The sequence below is a fragment of the Mesitornis unicolor genome, unplaced genomic scaffold (assembly GCF_000695765.1).
Source record: "Mesitornis unicolor isolate BGI_N332 unplaced genomic scaffold, ASM69576v1 Scaffold55025, whole genome shotgun sequence".
In the NCBI taxonomy this organism is placed as follows: domain Eukaryota; kingdom Metazoa; phylum Chordata; class Aves; order Mesitornithiformes; family Mesitornithidae; genus Mesitornis; species Mesitornis unicolor.
Genome location: NW_010188631.1, coordinates 9751 through 30350, shown reverse-complemented (window position 1 = coordinate 30350; position 20600 = coordinate 9751). Strand labels below are relative to the sequence as shown.

Here is a 20600-nt window from a genome sequence, read left to right as displayed (position 1 = left end):
TGAAGCAGAAAATAAAAAATAAAAAGGCATTTTGTGTACAGTGTCAATATTTGTTCTTATAAAACTACATGAAATTAAAACAAAGCTGAGTTTCAATTTTCCTCAAAAAACTGACTGAAATATAAAAATGCAGTGCAGATTACAAGATATTTCTAAAACAGTGTTATAAAAACAACCAAATAAAACTGTACAGCAGGTGTTTTATAGCATTTTAACCCTTCCAATGCCTAAGCAGTGAACCATAGCAACTTTGTAACTTTAAATCAAAAGAAATTACCTGAATGTTTTGCAAATTTTTGTGCTCGAACCTCTCCAATTGAATTATTTTCATAGCACTTCTGATTAGCTAAGGAATAATCAAAGCTCACAAACTTCTGAGATTTGGTATAAATCACAAGGTCCGACAACGCAAGGGCAATTTTTGTCTTCTTCTTCTAATAATCATAATATAAAATAATGGAAAAATACAAAAATCACAGTAACATGTATTTCATTATTATTATTAACAATTCAGAAGAAGCTATCATTTTGTTGCATGAAGCACAAGAAAATGTGTCACAATTATTGAACACATGAGCTTAATATACGATTTATGATAGTGAGAGTTGATCCAGTCAGAGACAATTAAGGTTATTGTCTCTAAGTTCATCATAGCAATTACAGGGTGAGTGGAGACATGCTTCCAAGGTTGCCTAGCACAGTGTTCTGCTGGACACCTTTATAATTTCCCTGTTTCTGAAACTGATATGTAAAATAACACATTTTTTCGTGGCTCTTAACATTACTTATTTAAAATACGTGTCCAACTTTATATTCCTAAAGTACACTGGTAGGAAGTACTTGGAGGGGAAAATTCAAAAAAATAAATAAAAGAACAGGAGAATCTATACATCAATAGCACAAACTCAACTACAAAACGTAGAAGAATAGAAGAATATTTTTACTGTGCCAAGCAAATCAATCATAGATATATTCCTCCAAGCATTGCTCTGAAGTTAGGAAAACTCTGTCCTTCTTAATTAAGATGGAAAACTCTTTAGTCGAAATCTTTGTTTAGCCTTGCTCTGTTGTCACAGCAGGCAAAACCAAGGGCACGTTGAAGTGACTGAAATTTCACCAAGGGTCTTATCTCTTAAACTGAGATACCATGTGACCTTTTCATTTTACTTAGCATGAACTTGTGAGCTAATCAGTGGTAGCAACCAACAAAGAGCTAATGGTACTAATAATGTTTATATTCCATTAAAGCATTTGAAGGCAAATTCGCATCTGACAAAACAATAGGAATTGCCTGCTTGTGGCTCTTAAACTAGGCAAAGTTCAAATGCATTAATTATTCTGAGGCTATGTTCCATGAGAAGCAATAGGACTCTGCTGGAACAGACCTCCTGAATAATACAACTTTCTGGATGTGGAAGGTAGTGACACAGAGAAAGTGAACAGCATTGCTAATATATGTTGGGTTCTCTCCCATACTTCAACAGAGTAAAGTGAGGCCTCAGAATATACACTTCCACTCCAACAGAAGGTGAAAAACACAGGTGGAGTTTAGGATGAGAGTGCAGGGAAGGAGTGTTTTCAGTTGAATATTAAAACACATTTCAGTTTGGAGTGTTGTGTAAGAACCAGGAAATCTCTGAAACCTTGAGCTAAAAAATATTTCAAAATATTTTTATCTAAATAATTTTAAATCCTATAATTTAAATTTAGTCTCTATTTTAACAAAATATTCCTTAAAAAAAACCAAACAAACAAACAAAACACACAAAAAACCGAAAACCAACAAAACAACTGTCATACATCTATGTTTTCTAAATTCAATTGAGACAAAAGTTACCTTTGCCTTTTTTCGAGGTGGAGGTGAAGGTTTACGTTCACATTTTCTTTTGCGCGAACTCGTCCTTTGGACAAGACGGCGTTTTTCATCAGTCTCATCTTCATCAGATAGATCTTCAGAATCAGAAATTTCCATAGTTTCACCGTGACTGTCAACATCTTTTCTGAGCATACCTTCCTCAATTGTTCCAACTTTCTTATTTTTTATCAGAATTTTGAATTTCAATGCCTGTAGAAAAAAGGTTAAACAGCAGTAATGAGAATGATGAAGATTTATTATGTAGCAGACATTCATCTCTACCACTGTACACAGGAGCTCTCAGTGAGTAACAAGACTTACTTAGGTTCTTGGATAAAGTGATCCACAAAAATATTCCTTAAGTTTCATATGCACTAATCAAAAAGAAGGCTTTGCTGCTCAGAGCATTACAGAAACAAGGAAAAATACTAACACATTAATAAAAGATATTTAAATACTGTAATTTAGGGTATCCATTGAGTAAAAATAAAAAGCATGGATGATAGAAACACATCTATAAACCCAAAGCTTTATAACAGAAACTAGAGCCGTAGGCAAAGTAATAGACATTCCATTTATTTCCATTGCAGTCTCCATTGCCAATAATCCCCTTATCACTTAAGATCTAGTATTAGCAGTTTGTCAGTGTGCCAGTGGAATGAGACATCGTGTGTTTAATATCTATCAATGCCATGCTAATGTAAGATTTTATTAGTGTCTCTGCACTGGTGATTCAGAATAAGGAGGCCCTTTAACATTTCCTTCATTTGTTATTGATGTACTCATTTTTTTCCTATGATATTTTTAGAAGAGTTTTAATATGAATAATGCTACTCATATTTTCAAGAGTTCTGAGTTTTCCTTTGCATCTTCATATTTCCCAATATTTAAAAGCAATTCTGTCCACTTTTGGTTTTGTTTTTTGTTATTCATAGGTAAGATTTAATTCTACAAATTAAAAAAAACCTTGGTATGCAAAGGTAGGAAAACCTTTCCATGAATATATTACTGCCTCCTATATATAAACTTGCTTTAAGTGAAAAAAGACCATGATCTGTGTCATCATATAAAAGTGGGCCATGATGTTTTAAATCAGATAGTTTCTAAAATGCTGTTTATGAACTATTAGCAAAGATGGAAAAACTCCAAGGGAGGACAAACATTTAATTTCTTTTCTATAAAGATCACATTAAAATCACAGCTCTCTTTTCAAAAACATTTACAGAAAATACTCTAGCAAGAAAAAATTTTGCTATTTTTTTGGCCAGAAGCAGACTTCAATAATAGCTAACCCAAATCACTGAACCTGAACCATGAACTGAAAAAAAACATACCACAGATTTTAAGACTGAGCTTCAAACAGATCTTCAGAAAAATTTATGACAAATACATGGTTACAAAATCAGTGACTATGTGAAATTAGAGATCTTCAATTGGTAATCAGGAGTGCTAAACATGTGGCATCTTTTTGTACAAATGTCTCAAACTTTTAAGCAGAAAATGAGCCTAAAGTCTGAACATTCACTAGAACTTATCTTTTCTAGTTTAAATATAAAAGAAAAAATATTTTAGAAATATGTTTACTATGTACTTATATATAAACTGTAAAAATATTAAAGCAGATTAAATATGTAAAACATAATAGATCTTCCCTAGACCGTAATGGGACTCCAAGGCTTGCATAAGTAAAAGTCTCCAAGTACAATCAATTGGAACACATATTAAAAAAATTAAACGAACAAAACTTAGTTGTTATACTAAATAGAAATTTTGGTTAATGTGATGTACAACACAAACCATAACAGCTGAATATAAGACTCCAAGATAAAGTTGCAAGTACTTTGGAATGGATCATGCAAACTCGCTTACTGACCACTGCAATTAATATAAGCTACCAGCTGAGAAACACTGCCTTAGGGAGAAACACACTGAGAAACAAACAGTGTTTTTGCAGTAACAGAACTTGATGAAATAGTCCTATTAACATTGTTATTGACAAAAAATGTAGATTCAGGTTTCCATTTCAATAACATGCTTAAAATTCAGGAAATCCTTTCAATCTAAGGAATAAAAAATAAATTAGCAGAAAACAGATACACTAAACACTTTTAAAGTGAAGGTTTTAAAATCGTGGTTCAAAGCATAATGTTTAAAAATTTATACTTTGTTTCCTCTTTTACAATGTTTCAATGTTTATGGTTTTCTTTTGTGTTGTTTAATTATTTTGGATATCAAAATAATTACACCAGACACCAGATAAGCAGTTCATAAATTCAGCTTCAGAAGACTAAAAAAAAAACAACAAACAAACACCACAAACCAAAACAAACAAACAAAAACTCAAAAAAATCAGTGTTTTTCCCCTGTCTTTCACAGAGAAAAATGCAGTGTTTTTACCTCAGGAGAAGGTAGTTGAGTCACTGCTGCATCACCAATTGGTGAAGTAAGAAGTTTGTCACCTAGAATAGTTTCTAAATAGTCTGCTATTACTTCCTGTTGCTTAGGGCTGCAGTGGTTCTCCAAAGACAGTATAACTGGATAGTCAGATGCCTGGAAATATAATTTAAAGGATTTTATTATTAATAAATAAAAATTAGAAATATGTTTTTATTTCTCAAAATAGCTTACAAAAATCCCCTTGATAATCTTTATTTTCTTTTATTTTCAAAACTTTCAGAGTATAAGTCAATTGTTTCAGGTTAGTAACACAATAAAAAAGCTCACAATATTGATAGAAAAGAGGAAATACAAATGAAGAAAGGAAAATATGCATCCTCAGGAAGTTAAGGGGGCTTAAAACAGGAGAAGACATATACAGAGATGAAAACAGAACAAAACAACCAGGGGAATCAATATCAGTTGACAAGGACACAATACTTCATTAGAGAAATCGGGTAATATCTGTGCTGCTCTTTGGAATGCATGTGTTGACGTGTACTTAGCTGACAATCCATAGAAAATAATTTATCGGAGACATTTAACATAAAGCAGAATTTCTCACAGAGTTGACAGCTCAACTGATACAAAGAGCTTCTAAAAATTATGCATCGGCTACTGTGAGTCTGAAGCAGAGGTTCTCAACAAATGAACTTACAAAGAAAAAAGAGGAATTATGATGTCATCTGCCAAAAAAGGTGGAAGGGGTAAAACCTCCCATACACACTAAAGCATAAAAAATTGTATATGTTCATTTCAAAGGAGGCTTAAAACATTCTGAATTCTAAAAATATCAATGTTGTCAATTTTTTAATTTTTCAAAGTTAAAGAGCTATTCATCTCTTCAGACCTAAAATCTCTTCTTTCTTTTGCACTTAATATCACAACTGCTCTGAAATTCTATTGACTAAGTCATCCCAATAGGGAATTATCACATAGACAAATTTTTTATAAATAATGACTAAGTTTTATGAGAAAAAAAATTCAATAAGGGGGAATAAGGGAAAAGAAAAATAGAAAACAAAATAATAGCAAATTTTGTGTACATACAGGAAGAACCAGGAAGCTCTGATATAATAATGTGTGTTTAAACTTACATTGGACATATTTTAGTAATAGGTCCTTTAGTGGCTGGTATCTATGCTAAAGGACAATGTAATAAACAATGATAAGGCAAAATTGGTTTCAGCTAAATATAAATTGTAGCCACCAGTTTACTGCAGGCGACACAGATATAAAATATTTCTGTTTTGTTGAGGGAAAGTGTTTCTTCGGTGTACAGAGTTTCCTCCATTTTTTACACAGTTTTATGAAAAGTGAGAATTTTTTGTTTGTTTTTGAAAGGTAAAGTCAGATTTAAAAATTACAATTGACAAAGTAAACCAGAATTGAATATTTTTAGCTTTAACTTTTGACAGATTTTAATTGACTGCATTTCAAGTTGTCAGAATCCTTAAAACTTGCTCAGAAATCATTGTTTTCAGGTGAAGAAGCTATGCATGTTTTTTTAAATAATATCACAAACTTGTCTTGGGACTCTTTACACCTTACTCATCACAGCGCTCAAGACAGGTGAAACTTGGGAAATAGTCAAAGTTAGAGAACAGCTCAAATGAGACATGTCCATTTAGACTGTGTAAATAAATCTCGTAAGTTGCCAGTAATACTGATGACTACTAAAAACACATATTCTGAATGACATCTTTGTTTGGGCAAGACCTAAACTATCAATTTCTAAGGGAAGTAGCATTTTATGTTTACCCTGTTTTTACACTTTCTGCCTGAGCATCTGCTGTTGACCACTAACAGAAGCACACCTTACCCTGGTCAGACAGCTGGTACAAACCATTACCTACTGTCGTGATTTTATAATCTTATTGTAACTTGTTCTTGTTAATTGAAACTTGTATTACTGTTACATACAATATGCTGTGTATTATCAAAAACAAATGAGTTATGTCTAATGGGTTAAGAAGAACAATGAAACAAAACCATATATTTGTTTTCACTATCTTTTAAAATCAGAGGCTAATTAAATTTTATATAGAAATCGGAACAGATAAAATACAGCTTTGCTTCACTCTGAGAAAGCTATAAATATATATGTCTAAAGATCCATACACATGTATGATCATAGGTGTATATATTCACACACATAATGCTGGATTGAATACAAGAGTTATCTTAATAGTCATTCAGGGTTTCATTTGAGCAGGAGTTTTGCCAGAAACCTATACAAAAGACTGAGACAGTGCCAAAAGCTCTCCAGCTTTCACTGATTTGCCAAAGATAGGCAGAAGGGACATTACCTTAATGAGTTGTCTGGCAAAAAGATAGCTGAAGATGGTAATCTTTATCAGGACTTGAATTCAAAATAAAAAGAGAGGAAATGGAAAACAAAGTCTCAAATTCAGATACAATCTAACATTTTTCTCTATTTTGTAAATTCAAGCATAGGATATGACAGACTGATAGCAACAACAATAAGAGAAAAATTGAAAAGATATAAAAAAGGAGAAAAGCATCAGACTGTTTCTGAAGTACCGGTTCACTTCATATTCAGTCCTTGTTTAAATATTTGAGTTATTATCAGCAAAATAAGTTTACCATTCTTTAAATAAAATTTTAAAAATATATTAAGAGAGAGCACAATTTTCCCATTATTTATTTCAGCAACGTCCACTGCCACAAGCTCTGTCTCTGTTTTTTTACCCTGAAGAATCTCGGACAACAACCATGTCCCTGAAAGCCACCATCACATTTTAACCAGTAGATATATATAGGTATACATACCGCAAATGCATACTTGTCTATCACTTGAATTACAGAATGAAATGAAATTTTGCTCGTTAAAGTGTGACCATGATACACAACAGGTTCATTGTCTGAGCCATCCCAGCAGTCAATTTCCAGACAACGACATCCTTTTAAGAGAGCACTTCAAAAGAACAAGAGAAACAATTTTACAGTCAAAAGAAAGATATCAAACTTTCTTGTACAAGTCACCATATTTCTGATTAAAAACATATTGAATAATTACAAAAAAAAACCCTACCAAAAAAAACACAAAAGAAAATATATCCTATATAATTGTACAGATTGGAGACAGCTATATTTTGTTTATCTTAGGCATATTAGCTAATAAACCTTATTAGAGCATTATGGAGTAAAATGGATTATCTGGATAACCTTCATTAACAAATGAAAAAAAAAAGGTCAAAAATTTAAATAAAATTGGAGAATTCAATTTTGGAATTAGGACAAATTCTTGCTCAATGTAGGAGATATGTTTGAAAGGGCCTTTTTGGATACTATCCCAGGATTTGTCTGCAAAGACAAATGTAACATTTTATATTTTCCTTAGACAAAAAGGAAGGCAGGTAATTTTATACCCTCTTTGCAATTACTTTAAGCAATGCAGTATTAATGTCATATAATTTTAAATACTCATAGAAATAAATACACTAGTGTTTCTGATGGTTGAAAGCCGTTATTAGATATCCAGAGAACAACCAAAACAAAAAAGTTCAGCTAGATGATAGTTCCAACTGCTTTCACTTCACTGAAGTAGTACAAATAGGAAAGCTGGATACCTGTTTTCCAAATTCTTCATACCTTATGTGTCCCTCTATATTACCCCTATTGCACAACCCCTTTTCTTCTTCTCTGATAATTTCTCCTAAATGTGTATTGTTAGTAAGGCATCCTGTTTTCCTTCTCTTCTTGGAGTCATATGCTGCACGTTTAAACAAAAATTTTCTTCTCCCTCTTGGCTACTATAGTGCCTACATTTGCTGTTGTTTTTTTTCTAAACTGATCACATTGTAAAATACACTGATCACAGATATGCTTGACATACTCCACCATACTGTTCCCTTACATCATGTATATTGATCAGATTGAACTTGCCCAGGAATTTATTTCAGGGAGTTATTTATTTTTGCATGGCATGTTGAGATTAAAAGGTGATTTAATCATATACCATGCAGCATACTATAGATTTAATTTGCTGTGAAGTAGATTTTTTGAGACATAAGTGAAAAAAATAGATTGTTTCCAGACTATGAACAGATGGCTTGACAAATATATTGAAAAGTATACACACAGAATAATATATCCCTCACACGTTTTCTACTTGTATCTCTGATGGTTTTGTTCCTTATTGCCAAGCTGGATTATATGCAACTTAGTATTCATTTACAAAAAGACAAAGAAAGTTTAAAATATTAAAAAACATTATCTAAATACCTGACATATCCCCATAAATCACTGCGCCCTATTAGTTGGTCAGATACCAAGTAGGTGTTGTGAGAAGATGAAATAAAATAGTCACATAATGGGTGGTTCATATCTTGGTAGACGGTCCTGTGATCACTTTTAAATACCGAACTGTCTTCTGAGATCAAGTACCTCACAAATCCTTCAAATGACATCTGCCTTTTTTTCCTCACTAGAAAAAAAAGAAGGCAAAAAATTTCTGATGTGAAGCTAAACTAATAGTTATATCTGTGTACTTTCCATAATGCTTAATAGCCAATCCTGAGCATTGTTAAAGGTTATACAGCATAACACTTTCTTGCAGTTTTAAAAGTCATATTAAACGATATAAACACAAACAACAGATGCGTGCAATTCTAGACCTGAATTGCTGTGCTTCAAAATTATGAGAGGACATATATGTGTTGTGACACTTTATTCTTCTATGGACAGCAGTAAGAATTTACAGTAGTCCTAAATAAATACAAAGGAAAATATTTGTTGTTTAGTTTTGGAAAGTAACATGCCAGTCAATGCATAAACAGAATTTTCTTTTCTCTGTAGAACGATCAGGAATTGTTCTACAAAATGTCAGTTGAAGACTGTCAAAACAATCTTGCAGAAACTTCAGTTCCTAGCACCAAATATCTTCCTCAGTAGTGGAAAATTCGAAATAAATATTGATGAAATAATGTTTCAATGAGAAGTATTTGAAATAAAAATATCATCTTAACAAAATAAATGACTGTCCACAAAGATGAATTGCAAACCAAGATTATTATATTATTACATCTATAACAAAATGTGCTAATTGCCTCCATACCAGTGATAGTTATCCTATTTGTTTTGTTTTTAACTGATTTCATGACAAAGAGATCCATAATACTGCCAACTGCTGTTCCAAACTCATGCTTCAAATGTAATAATTTTGAAAATTATATAATCTCAGAAGTCAGCCTTGCTGCTAAACATAACCTAGTTTGAAATTGTCAGGGATTTTGCCCAGTTCTGGCTCTAAAATTACCTTATTACTGTCACCATAGTAGACTAGTATTAATTAAACAGCAAGTAATTCAAGATTATTTTCTGTTAATGATAACTTAAAGACGTCATTGTATACAAACTTTTGACAAAAAAAATCTCCACGCTTATCTGAACTTTTAATTGTCAATATAGCTATACAAATTAAAATTTACAGGTTTACATGACAATTATCAATCTTGAGCATGTGTTCAGACTGAAATTTTTCTACCTGAATGAGAATTTATGAAAATCATTCTGGTGATGGTAACACAAAGAAAAGAATTATTTCTAAATTACACAGATTTGTGAACTAGAAAACCTGGCCCTCCAGACATCATGCATGTATACGTTTGCCCTTAACCTTACAAATTGTATTCCTACCAGAAGTCTGTTGGAGGCATTCTTAAAGACTTCCATTGCTGAAGAATCCTCAGACATTCTAGTAATCTCATTTCAGCACCTAAGTAACCTTCTTGTTAGAAAGTTTTCCATAACATTTACCCCAAAACTTCCTTGCTGTCCAAAATCATTGTTCTGTTTTGTACTACTCCTCTCCCTTTTTTCCACAGTCTTATACACATATGAAGACTGCTGTCACACTTCCCATCATTCCACTGCTTTTCAGAAGAAACTAATCAAATTCATTGCATCTTTTTGTTTAGGTTAGGTTTTCTTGGACATTTGAATTTTTTTTTGTTCTTCTACAACTTCTAAAATTCTTGCCATCTGGTGAACTTCCTTCTTGTTTGATGCCCTAAATGGAACATAGTGTTTCTCCCTTATTAAACTCCATCATTCTTTTCTATGTCATACTATATTATACTATATATACTATACTTGAAGTTCTGGTGTCAAATCTAAATTTAATGAAATTAATTTCTATTCCATCACCCAGCTTATCAATAGCTTAATTGAAGTCTGGATCCCAAAACAATGCTCAGAGAAACTATTTTGCCTGCTTCCTCAACTTGCTTCTTAGAATGCAAGACAGTGTTAAAAGTAGGATTTTTTGTTTTTTCTCTATCCACCAGCACTGTTACACTCTCATAGAAGAATACTGGATATTACTTCTTTGTGGAATGTCCTGACAAGCTGTTACTCATCCTTAGCATCTTAGAGGTGATTACATATTCACTATTTGTTCCATTTTTTTCTGGTAACTGACTGGTGTCTAGTTCCTTGGATGTTCCCTTTCTAAAATAGATATTACATTTGATCTTTCCCAGTCTTTCAATTTATCATCCATTCTCCACGTGTTTTTGAAGGTAACCTGTATTAGCCAAGCTTATTACAGTCTATTTTCTAAGAACTTGGATTTGTCAACCTGTCTTCACTGATCTGATTGTCATTTAAGCATGTCTTACCCTGTTTTTTCCATATTTTTGATTGAGATCTTACTCTAGTCTCATTAATAATATTAGACACCTGATTGTAGTTAGGTAGTGCATCAAGAATTTCCTTGGTCTTTCTTATAACGAACATATTTGCAGAATGACTAATTGCTACCCTGATGACTCTTGACAGTTGTATCTTATTCAGTATCTTGACATTTTTGATTTATTCACATGCCCAAGTTATATTGTTTTACACTTGTAACAATTGGATTAAGTTTCTACTTTCTGGGGTTTTAAAAACATTTTGAATTTTTTTACATGTTGTTCAAAACAGAATACATTCATTCTGTATGCTTTATCTATAATGAATTCATGGATTGTAGACATAATACCTTTGAAGAGAAAGCTTTTCATTGATAGTATCTCATTTTCATTTCTGATTCATTTATTTTTCTTATTCTGTATATTTCTCTGGTCAGAAAATCTTTTTTTATTTGTTTCTTTGTTTTTCAGTAACATCTTTCTTTTTTACATTCATTTTTATAATCAATGAAAAATATTGACTTTTCAAACTTTTTCTTATTTTCTGAATTACTTTTGATGTTTTCCCGGCTGTTCTTGTCATTGATAAAAGATAACTACTGTGTTCTCAGGACGAGCAATTATGTTTAGATAAATATGCTCACGATCATAATCCTCTAAAAGTGACAAACTTATAAAGCAAATTTGTCTTACTTTGTTAGCCAGCATGTAAAGTCTTTGGCTTCTGTAAAAGATGCAGCTCATGTCTGTAGTCAATGGACTAAAAATATTTCATGTTTTTATGCAGTTTATTACAGGCCATTGTATTACAGTGGCTTATAATTTTTTTTCTCAGGGATCTCTAGTTTCTGTCCTTGCACTGCATATAACTAAAGTCACCATCGTGTTTCTGGAGAACTACCAAAACTCAAGAAAATTTGTGAAATTATAAGACCTATCTGTAAGCAGGAAGAGAGTGGCTTTCTACTAACAGTTCTGGTAGCATATGCAGTTCTGTGAATTGAGATATGCGAAAAAGCACCACGTGAACATAAATGGTATGCCATCTGCTAAGATACATTCTTAGAGATCTGATGTTTGGTAGAAGATATTATCGTTTCCAGAGTTTAAGTTAAAAGTAAGCTTAATTTTTTATTATTGCTACTATTCATTCACCCTTTTCTTAGCAGTAGAGTAAACTTACTGGGCTTCTCTACAACTCTCTCTTACCTTTGTCTGATGAAGATACCAAAACTAGTTAGAAATGGAATGGGGTGCTTTTTAAGTTCTGAGAAATAGCACAGTCATACTATTTTCTGACCATTTACAGACATTTTCTGCTTCTCCATTACAAGAAAAGAGAATTCATCTCCATAACTATTCCACAGTGAAAAGATAGTTTCATCAAGGCCTCACATTTCTTCCCAAGAAGAACCTCAGTCTTTTTCTCCTTTAGGATTCTGTAGTAGTAGTTAGTATGTACACATATCCATTTAGTGTAGAAAGAAAAAGTGAAAGCAAGAAAAGATTTCTGGTTTCTTGTAGCCTCTTGTTTAAAAAGTTTAATGCTTTTTTCTTGCCTTTCCATTTTTTGATAGTCTGGAATAAAATGTATTCATAATATTCTTTTTTTCAATACATAATTTAAAAAAATAAAATTCCCCTTTCCTCCAGTTAAGGTAAATTCCAGTTCTGCCATATATACAAACACTGCCATATCAGAGAAGAATTATGGATACGACTTGAGTATTTTAAAGACTTGGATTACATTATATGCCTATGCTTTTTAAGAGTTTATTACATTCTGCTTTCTTCTTTATCTTGAAACTTCTTTGAAAGTATTTTTCTTTCTTTATGGAAATTAAAAATGAAAGCTTTCATAAAATGTTTGCTGCCCTGAAGGGACTGAGGCCTGTGCAGGATCCATGCTGAAGCAGATAAAACAAGTAAGAATGAAAAAGTGTGAGAAAGGTGGAGCAGTAGAAAGAAATCACTATGCATTGACCAGAGCCTCCTGTAATGCCTGTTTCCTCACTGAAGGGGCCAAGTACCACCTGCTGCAACTGCAAGATGGGAGGAGAGGTGTCTGGACTAAGATGGAGGCTAGGAAGTGGGGAGGAGAGAAGCCTGAACTGAAGTTGAGTCTGGGGAATGGGGAGAAAGGTGTTTTTCCCTATGTTTAAATATGTATGTTCTTTGTTTTCTTATAGCCAAATTAGTAATTAAATGTTTATGTTTCTTGGCAACCAGAGATATTGAAATGGGTACAGATATGTCTGCTGGGAATCTTAGGGGTGAATTCATGAGAAATACTTGCAATCAGAGGCAAAGTTACACTGCTATATTGGAAGAAGGAAGCTTTCAATAATTGTTCAAAGTATCAAATAATAATAGCCTCAAGGCAGAAACCTTATCAGATGGAGTTTCACACTATGAAATCTAGCTACTTAATGCCAGACTAAAACATTTATACTCTAAGTGAACTGTAAAGACAGAAATATTTCCTTGACTAAGGTAAGAATATTATTCTATTTCTACTCTGAGTTTACATTCTAGGGAGTCTATTTTCTACTGGACCCACACGTGCAACTAATACTGGTGCATACTGGAATAAAGTCATAGAATCATAGAATCATAGAGTGGTTTGGGTTGGAAGGGACCTTAAAGATCATCCAGCCCAACCCCCTGCCATGGGCAGGGACACCTCCCACCACACCAGGTTGCCTAAAGCCCTGTCCAACCTGGCCTTGAACACTTCCAGGGAGGGGGCACCCACAACTTCCCTGGGCAACCTGTGCCAGTGTCTCACCACTCTCATAGAGAAGAATTTCTTCCTAATGTCTAAAATAAAACCTGTCTGAGTTGCAGTTTAGTTTTCTAAGGGTTTGTATCTCATGATCGATTGTCTTATTCTGGTGAAAGATTTTCCTAAATCTGGATATTTACATGCTCTTTCACACATCTGAATTGTTGTATCTCATAAATCCAGCTTCAGCCATTGTTTTAGTTGAGATTTTTAAGTAATCTTTTTTATTTCACACATTTTTTTATGAAATCTGTAGGAATTCGACTGAGGTCTCTGCTGTTTTAAATTTACAATTGGTTTACAATTGGTCAACGGGATCAAAACGTCTCTCCTGCAAATGCATGCTCTCCCTCTTGCTTTCTTTCTCACAAACATGCACATACATTAAAAAAGTTTAAATGAATGTATATCCTAAGAATAAACTGAAGATTTTTTTTTGTTCACAAATATACTCTGGATTACTCAGATTCTTTATCTGACAGGCACCAAGCCTATATTGTTATTTACAAAGTAAGTATTTTTTTCAAGACAGGATTGTATTTTTGACCTGGTTTTGTACTGACTAGCAAGAAAACACAGAGACAGGAGAAGAGACTTTGAATAGCACAAGAATGTAAATAATAGTGGGATGCACCTTCTTATCCTCGCTGTGCCTTTAATCCTAACCATGCAAATACTGAGTCATGAGCAACAGGTTTTTTAAAAAAGAGATACAAGCTTTAAAAAAAAAGTGCATTCGGTTGTAATGTTTTCTTTAATCTCATATATTACTCAAGACCTTTATTCAAAATGAGTAATAAAAGTGAGCGATAATAAAATGTTTGTATAGAACAAAACTGACATTTGGATGTTAGTAAGACAACTCTCAGGTCTGAATGATGTGTTACCCTCTTTTATGATCTCTTCCATAAAATGGTTCCTTCAGCTAAAAACACGAGCTTTATAACACACACACAAAACATCTGTTAATGCAGCATTTTTTCCATTAGAAATTTAAATAGTACAATAAAAAAGAAAGAGTAACATATTCTATACTATTCCTGAACTAACTACAGTACAGAGAGTTAATTCAGTTATCTGGCTCAATAGCATTGAAAACTCTTCTCTCTCAGCACATAACTGCTAGGGATGCACTAAATGCTATAGACGGATTCATCAACAATGTTATATGAAATCTGGTCATTGTTTTCATCTTAATCTTGACATACTAGTGCTATCAAGTTTATCAGAGAATGGTTGTTACTATTAGCAAACCAGTCAATCAAGTGTCAAAATCTGCCCTTTTCACTTTCTGCAATGCACAGGACAAGGATGGCAGATGAGTCCAACAGATCATTCTGATGAAGACTAGTCTATAGCAAATTCAGAATGACAGTTACACAAAATGGTCTATCACAACACCATATGAATCAACTACCATGTCAATCACATCTGGAACCTTCCAATAAATAAGTTTGAGTGGGAGTATTAGTTCACTCAAAGGAGCATGAACAATACAGTTATTATTTCACTCAGTAAGATTATTTGCAACTACAAGACAATTTTATCACAGATGAAGAAACAAACAAGACTTTGGCTCAGCATCTGAAATTTAAACTAGACATTAAATTAAAACTATAGAAACTTTAGTTGATATTTACAGATGTGTTTTCCAACTGACTAAAGAGTCAGCATTGTTTAACTGCTTTATGGTTATTAACTTTCCCATCAAAGTAGAATAGCTCAAAACCAAAAAAAAACAACAAACCACACCTTTTAAAACTGGTAACTTATTAGATAATTAATTATTGAACACATTAGTTCTCAGCAAGAGTAGAATATATTCAATAAAGCATGTTCTAATTTGAAAGGCAACCTCAGAAAGCAATGGCATAAGGTGAATAGTTTTGTAACCATTACTGGACAGTGAGTGACTCTTAGTGAAACACTCTTATTGAAAGAGTGATCCAGTTTCTTCTTTACCCTATGGTGGAAATGATCAACATCGATATTCCAAAGTTGTTATCGCAAAAGGAAGATTTTCTCTACCTTAGGTTTATTTTTCTTAACCAGTTATAAATTCCACTCCTTATCAAAGATGGGGAACCAGAGGAAACCAACAAAGTCACTGTACAAAGCTTGCAACAAAATGCAGTTAACTCTGCTTTTTTCTTCTTAGCTTCTTAGTTGCAAACTTTGCCTCAAGCTATGTTCAGTGAAACTCAGCAGAAATGGTGCACCACAACTTGAAGCAGACTTCAACAGCTAAGAATTCACATATTACAGATTTAACAAATTTCCACTCATCTCAGAGTTCTCATGATTCAGAAAAGGTGGTCAGGCACCTCTGAAAATCTTACATAGTGCTTCTTCTGCAAGTCAGTCAAAGGGACATATAAGTCTTTGGGTTTGGGCAGGAGAGGGTAGAGATATAACATTCTCAGTAGATACATCCTTAAAAGTTGCTTTCCTCTGTGAAATCTCTGCTATTAAATTGCTTCTACATTTAAACTTTCTGCCATATGACACAAATATAGACATACCAAGTGCAAAAATATGATTTACGGAGAGCATTCTATTAAAATAAATTGTAGGTTTAAATAGTACAAAATGGAAGTACTGTATCAAACTCTAGTAGCATGTATTCTTTCCACTAGTAAGAGAAACTCTGAGCAAAAAGCTCTGCTATATCAACAATGTTGTAACAATTAATGTGACCCCCAAGTAGGATTAGAACAGTCTTGTTTGCAAAATATGCTTGGAAGTGCAATGGATTTTTTGAATCTCAGTAATTAAATCAAAATAAATTACATAACACTAAATTCTGCTATTTTCTAGTCTTCAAAAATGCTGTCCTCAGTCTCCAGACTTTAATACAGAAAATAAAATAAAAAAAATCAACCTCTATGACTGATTTAATTATAGGTGATTTCCCTTAACAGAAATATCCTGTGCTGAACAGACCAGTTGTTAACAAAACAAAATTTCTATTTTTTTTTTTGTCTTTGCAATGCAATATTTGTATTCCTCTAATTAATTAAGGAGAATTATTTTTAAACACTTAGTTAAATAAAAAAACTCAATATGACTTCTTAATGGTCATTCACATATTTCCATGGGCATTAAAAAGATTTAATACACTTTATTTCAGTTCCTCTGCTCTATGAAAATTGTATTTTGTTTTAAGCAATCTACATGTAGTTTTTGGGCCAGTCTTGCAACAAGAAGTAAGATCTGGTAAGTAATGCAATATGCTATCACTGAGGAATGTGTTGTGTAAATTTATTCTGCTTTGTTCAAGGTTTCTTGTAGTATTACATTTAAAATGTTTAAAGATCTGAATTTCAAAAAAATCAACATTTTGTACAAGTGCTTACAAATTATATTACACAAAATGCATAATTATAATTGCTTACATTGATATCCCTTTAAAAGTTCAATTTGCATAGTCAGCAAAAGTATGAACACAGTCACTGACAGAAGCACAATAAATAAGATCTAACAATCAAATATTTAAACTATGCATACCTTCTTCAATGGGTTCATGCTTTAAAATAATTTCTAAGGCAGTTGTTTCACAAGCTTCAGTTTCATGTTGTTCTTTTTTGAGAAATTCAATGAGCTCAGTGTAACTTAGAATTCTGGAGTTTGGCGCATAAACACGGAAAAGTTCATTAAATTCAGGTCTGTGTACAATAGTTCGATAAATTGCCCTGAAGTCTTCTATGTTAATCATGTGATCCTTCCGTTTGTCAATTGTTTTCTGAAAAAAATTCACACCAGTCAATACAAAGATATGCAATGATACAAATAAACACACAAAACACGCTGTTATAACTGATCATAAGACCGAGAACAATAAAGAAAATCTCAAGTAACAGTGGCTGCAATACATTATCAAATTTTGTTCTTCTGGTCCTATATGTAACTTTTAAATTTGAATTTGTGTGCTAAAAATATTTGATACAAATTTAAACATACCGTATGACAAAATCAGCATTTAAGTAGCTACAATAACTTTCTACATAATGCATATGCAATAACAAAACACATTATATAAACCCTCCAAAATGCTACGCAGTAAAATAAGTCTGCAGCATAAAAATTGAGTGGAAAATGCATTTACTATAATACATCTTCAACAGCAATTTAAACCATACTGTAAAAAGTTAAATTTACATACAACATACAGCAAACAGTAATCTAAAAAATGGAATAAGAATGACCGAATTATCATGAGATCCAGGTCTTTCAATACATCAGATAGGAAACACTGTTAAAGTTTGGAGACAAGATACTTTATAATAACCTATGACACTGTGTTCTATTCTTAACAAGCCAGAACGTTTAACTCATATTAATTATTCACACTTTCAGAATTCTTAAACTGTAACTTGCTGTCATAGAGCTTACAAAATGTTAGCACATTAATTAATTTCAGTGTTTCAGCATTAAAGCCACTAGAAAAATCAAAAAGGGAAAAGAATTTGAGCAGGAAAATACTTTTTTACCATTTCTGACATCTACATTTTTCCCAGACTTAACAATTTTATTTATTAGTTTAAACTTTCTACATGAAATATATAAATGTCCATATGAAATATAGTTGTTTCTATTCATTTAGCTTGTATAATTCTTAAAAGTTGCCAAACTAAGAGAAACTTTGGAAATTTACTCACCAAAAAATATTGGCTCTTTAAACTGAGTCTATGAAAGAGGCTCAATTTCAGCATCTAATAACATGGCAACTACTATGGTTAGTAGAGCTTCCACATAAACGTAAAAAAGCTTACAAGCTCTGGCTGCTCTTTGATGAAGACTTTTGATTATTACTAAACTAGGTTAGTGTTGAAGAGACACCGTAAAAACTAAAACCCTAATGATACATTACCAGCTTCTTCCTACGCAGTACAGTTCCTACTAAGAGGTGTCTGAATAAGTACAATAAAAGTAATACTTTAGATAACCCAAACAGGTAGAAAAGTTTAATTTCATGAGAATTTTTAGCCAAAAAATTTACAAGTCAATTCTTAAGTATTTGCTTTGAGTTTGTGAAAGAGAATCGAAATGATCAATTTTAACAAAAATCACCAGCAAGAAAATAATTCAATACAAATGCTAATAAATTGCATTTCATTACTGCTTGAGAAATCCCACATCTAAGGCTGATATCCTCAATAGAATTCTTAACATCTTTAAGAAAACTGCAAATTTACTCATAAATGTCAAATAGAATCTACCAACTTATTTTGGAATTAAACAATCTATCAGAACTCCGATGTTCACTCAGGTTTTGGCACAAAGTGAAACTGGGCAAAAAAAGAAATTTTCTATCTCAGTTGCCTCTTGATGAAATACAGGCAATAATACTACATGGAAGCTTTTCAAATTTAAGTTATGAAAATCATGTTGATATTAAAAAAATTGTTAGAAAATTTTTGTTGGTAGATTTTTATTATTCTTATTTTTATTAATGTACATAAAATCTTTGCTACTCAGAAAAAGAAGTATCTTGACAAAGACTTAGTCTTGAGAGCAAATATATGAAAATGTATTATGCTTTAAAAGCCTTAATGTTCATGATTCTGAAATTTCTCAAAGGAACATTACAGTAAATACTCTTAGATACTTCAAATGAGAAGTATAGTGGAAAATTAAAGGAACAACTGTGTTGGATCTATGGCGGCCTGAAGCCTGAGCAGATCAGACAACTTCACATTGTCCTTCTGGCAAAAGGATTTTTAGGAAGTTACTCTAATGGCTCTGACCAGCATCAGACAGGCATGCCTGTGCTCATTACCTTCATCAAAGAAGCAGCTGGATCGGATGAAACCAGAGTATTTTAATTTTTCTCAAAGGAGACATTGTTACCAAAAAAGTTAGGAATCAAAATCTATATATTTTCCATCACCCCACACTATTTTGGTCTGGTGAAGCCATGGAGGTAATGCAACCACACAGTTATCTATTTTACACAGAAATAAAAGACCTGTATAAGGTAAAATATTTGCTGATTTTTGCACATACTACAAACATGAAATTCATTTCTCAAAACATCAGCTTTCAAAAGTCAGCAAATACAAGGCACTTGTGTAACTGGACTTCTAAATGTATTTAATTGCTTAAACTACATATTTCTCACCCTGAAAACATGTTTCACGTGTGCATAATCACAAAGCATTTGCAGTTTTTCAAGTAGCTTCATTGTCATCTTTAAATCAATCTTCCCGTCCAAGAAGTCACTCTGAATGACAGACAAAAACCACGTATGACAGATCAGGTTAAGGAAACTTCTGGTTCATGACATTGCCTTTTACTAGGAGGATGAGGGAGAGAAATTTAATTATTTTTAAACCTAAAAAGCTTGCACTTTGCTTTTCTCACACTCCAGAACTTCCTTATCTTTTGATTTCTGATAATGTTGCAGGCCCTGAGGCACATAGGAAGATATTTTTCTATGTGCTGAAAGACTCTGAGGGAAAAGGTGATGAATAGGAAAAGAGAAAGAGAATGGGGGGGGTGTGAAGGAAAAGAAGGGGTGGTCAGGGTGAAGAAAGAGGCCCAGTGAGGGGAGGGAAATGTGCCAACAACAAGCAGCAGTGAGGTGAGGATGCCCAGCACTGCATTCACCCAACCAGGCTCAGCCAGCTCCGGCTGCCTCAGGCCAGCCCAGACTGGACTGCCTGCCCCAGGCCCTCCTCTGCCACCCAGCTGGGGGGTCTTATGCATGCACAGGCCAAGTTCAGGCCTGGCATGAAAGAGGCATGCACAGGGGGAGGTCACAAAATAGCAGTTATTGTAGGGCAGGGAGAGCAGAGGAGCAGGTAGAGCAGTAAAAGGAGGAGGAGGTAGAGCAGGAGAAGGATATCTGTTCTCTTCCATGGTGGCT

The 20600-nt window shown here is 33.1% G+C and overlaps 1 protein-coding gene across 1 annotated transcript; it reads right to left on the bottom strand.

The window, feature by feature from the left end:
- Positions 1–277: 277 nt before the first annotated feature.
- Positions 278–20593, bottom strand: PLCZ1 (phospholipase C, zeta 1; the record flags this gene model as incomplete). Its single annotated transcript, XM_010185785.1, has 8 exons — positions 20580–20593; positions 19854–19977; positions 17240–17474; positions 8540–8741; positions 7085–7229; positions 4253–4405; positions 1838–2065; positions 278–434 (listed from the first exon to the last, which is right to left on the bottom strand). Coding segments are annotated over exons 1-8 (1258 nt in total), but the record flags the coding sequence as incomplete, so codon positions are not given.
- Between the last annotated feature and the right edge of the window lie 7 nt (positions 20594–20600).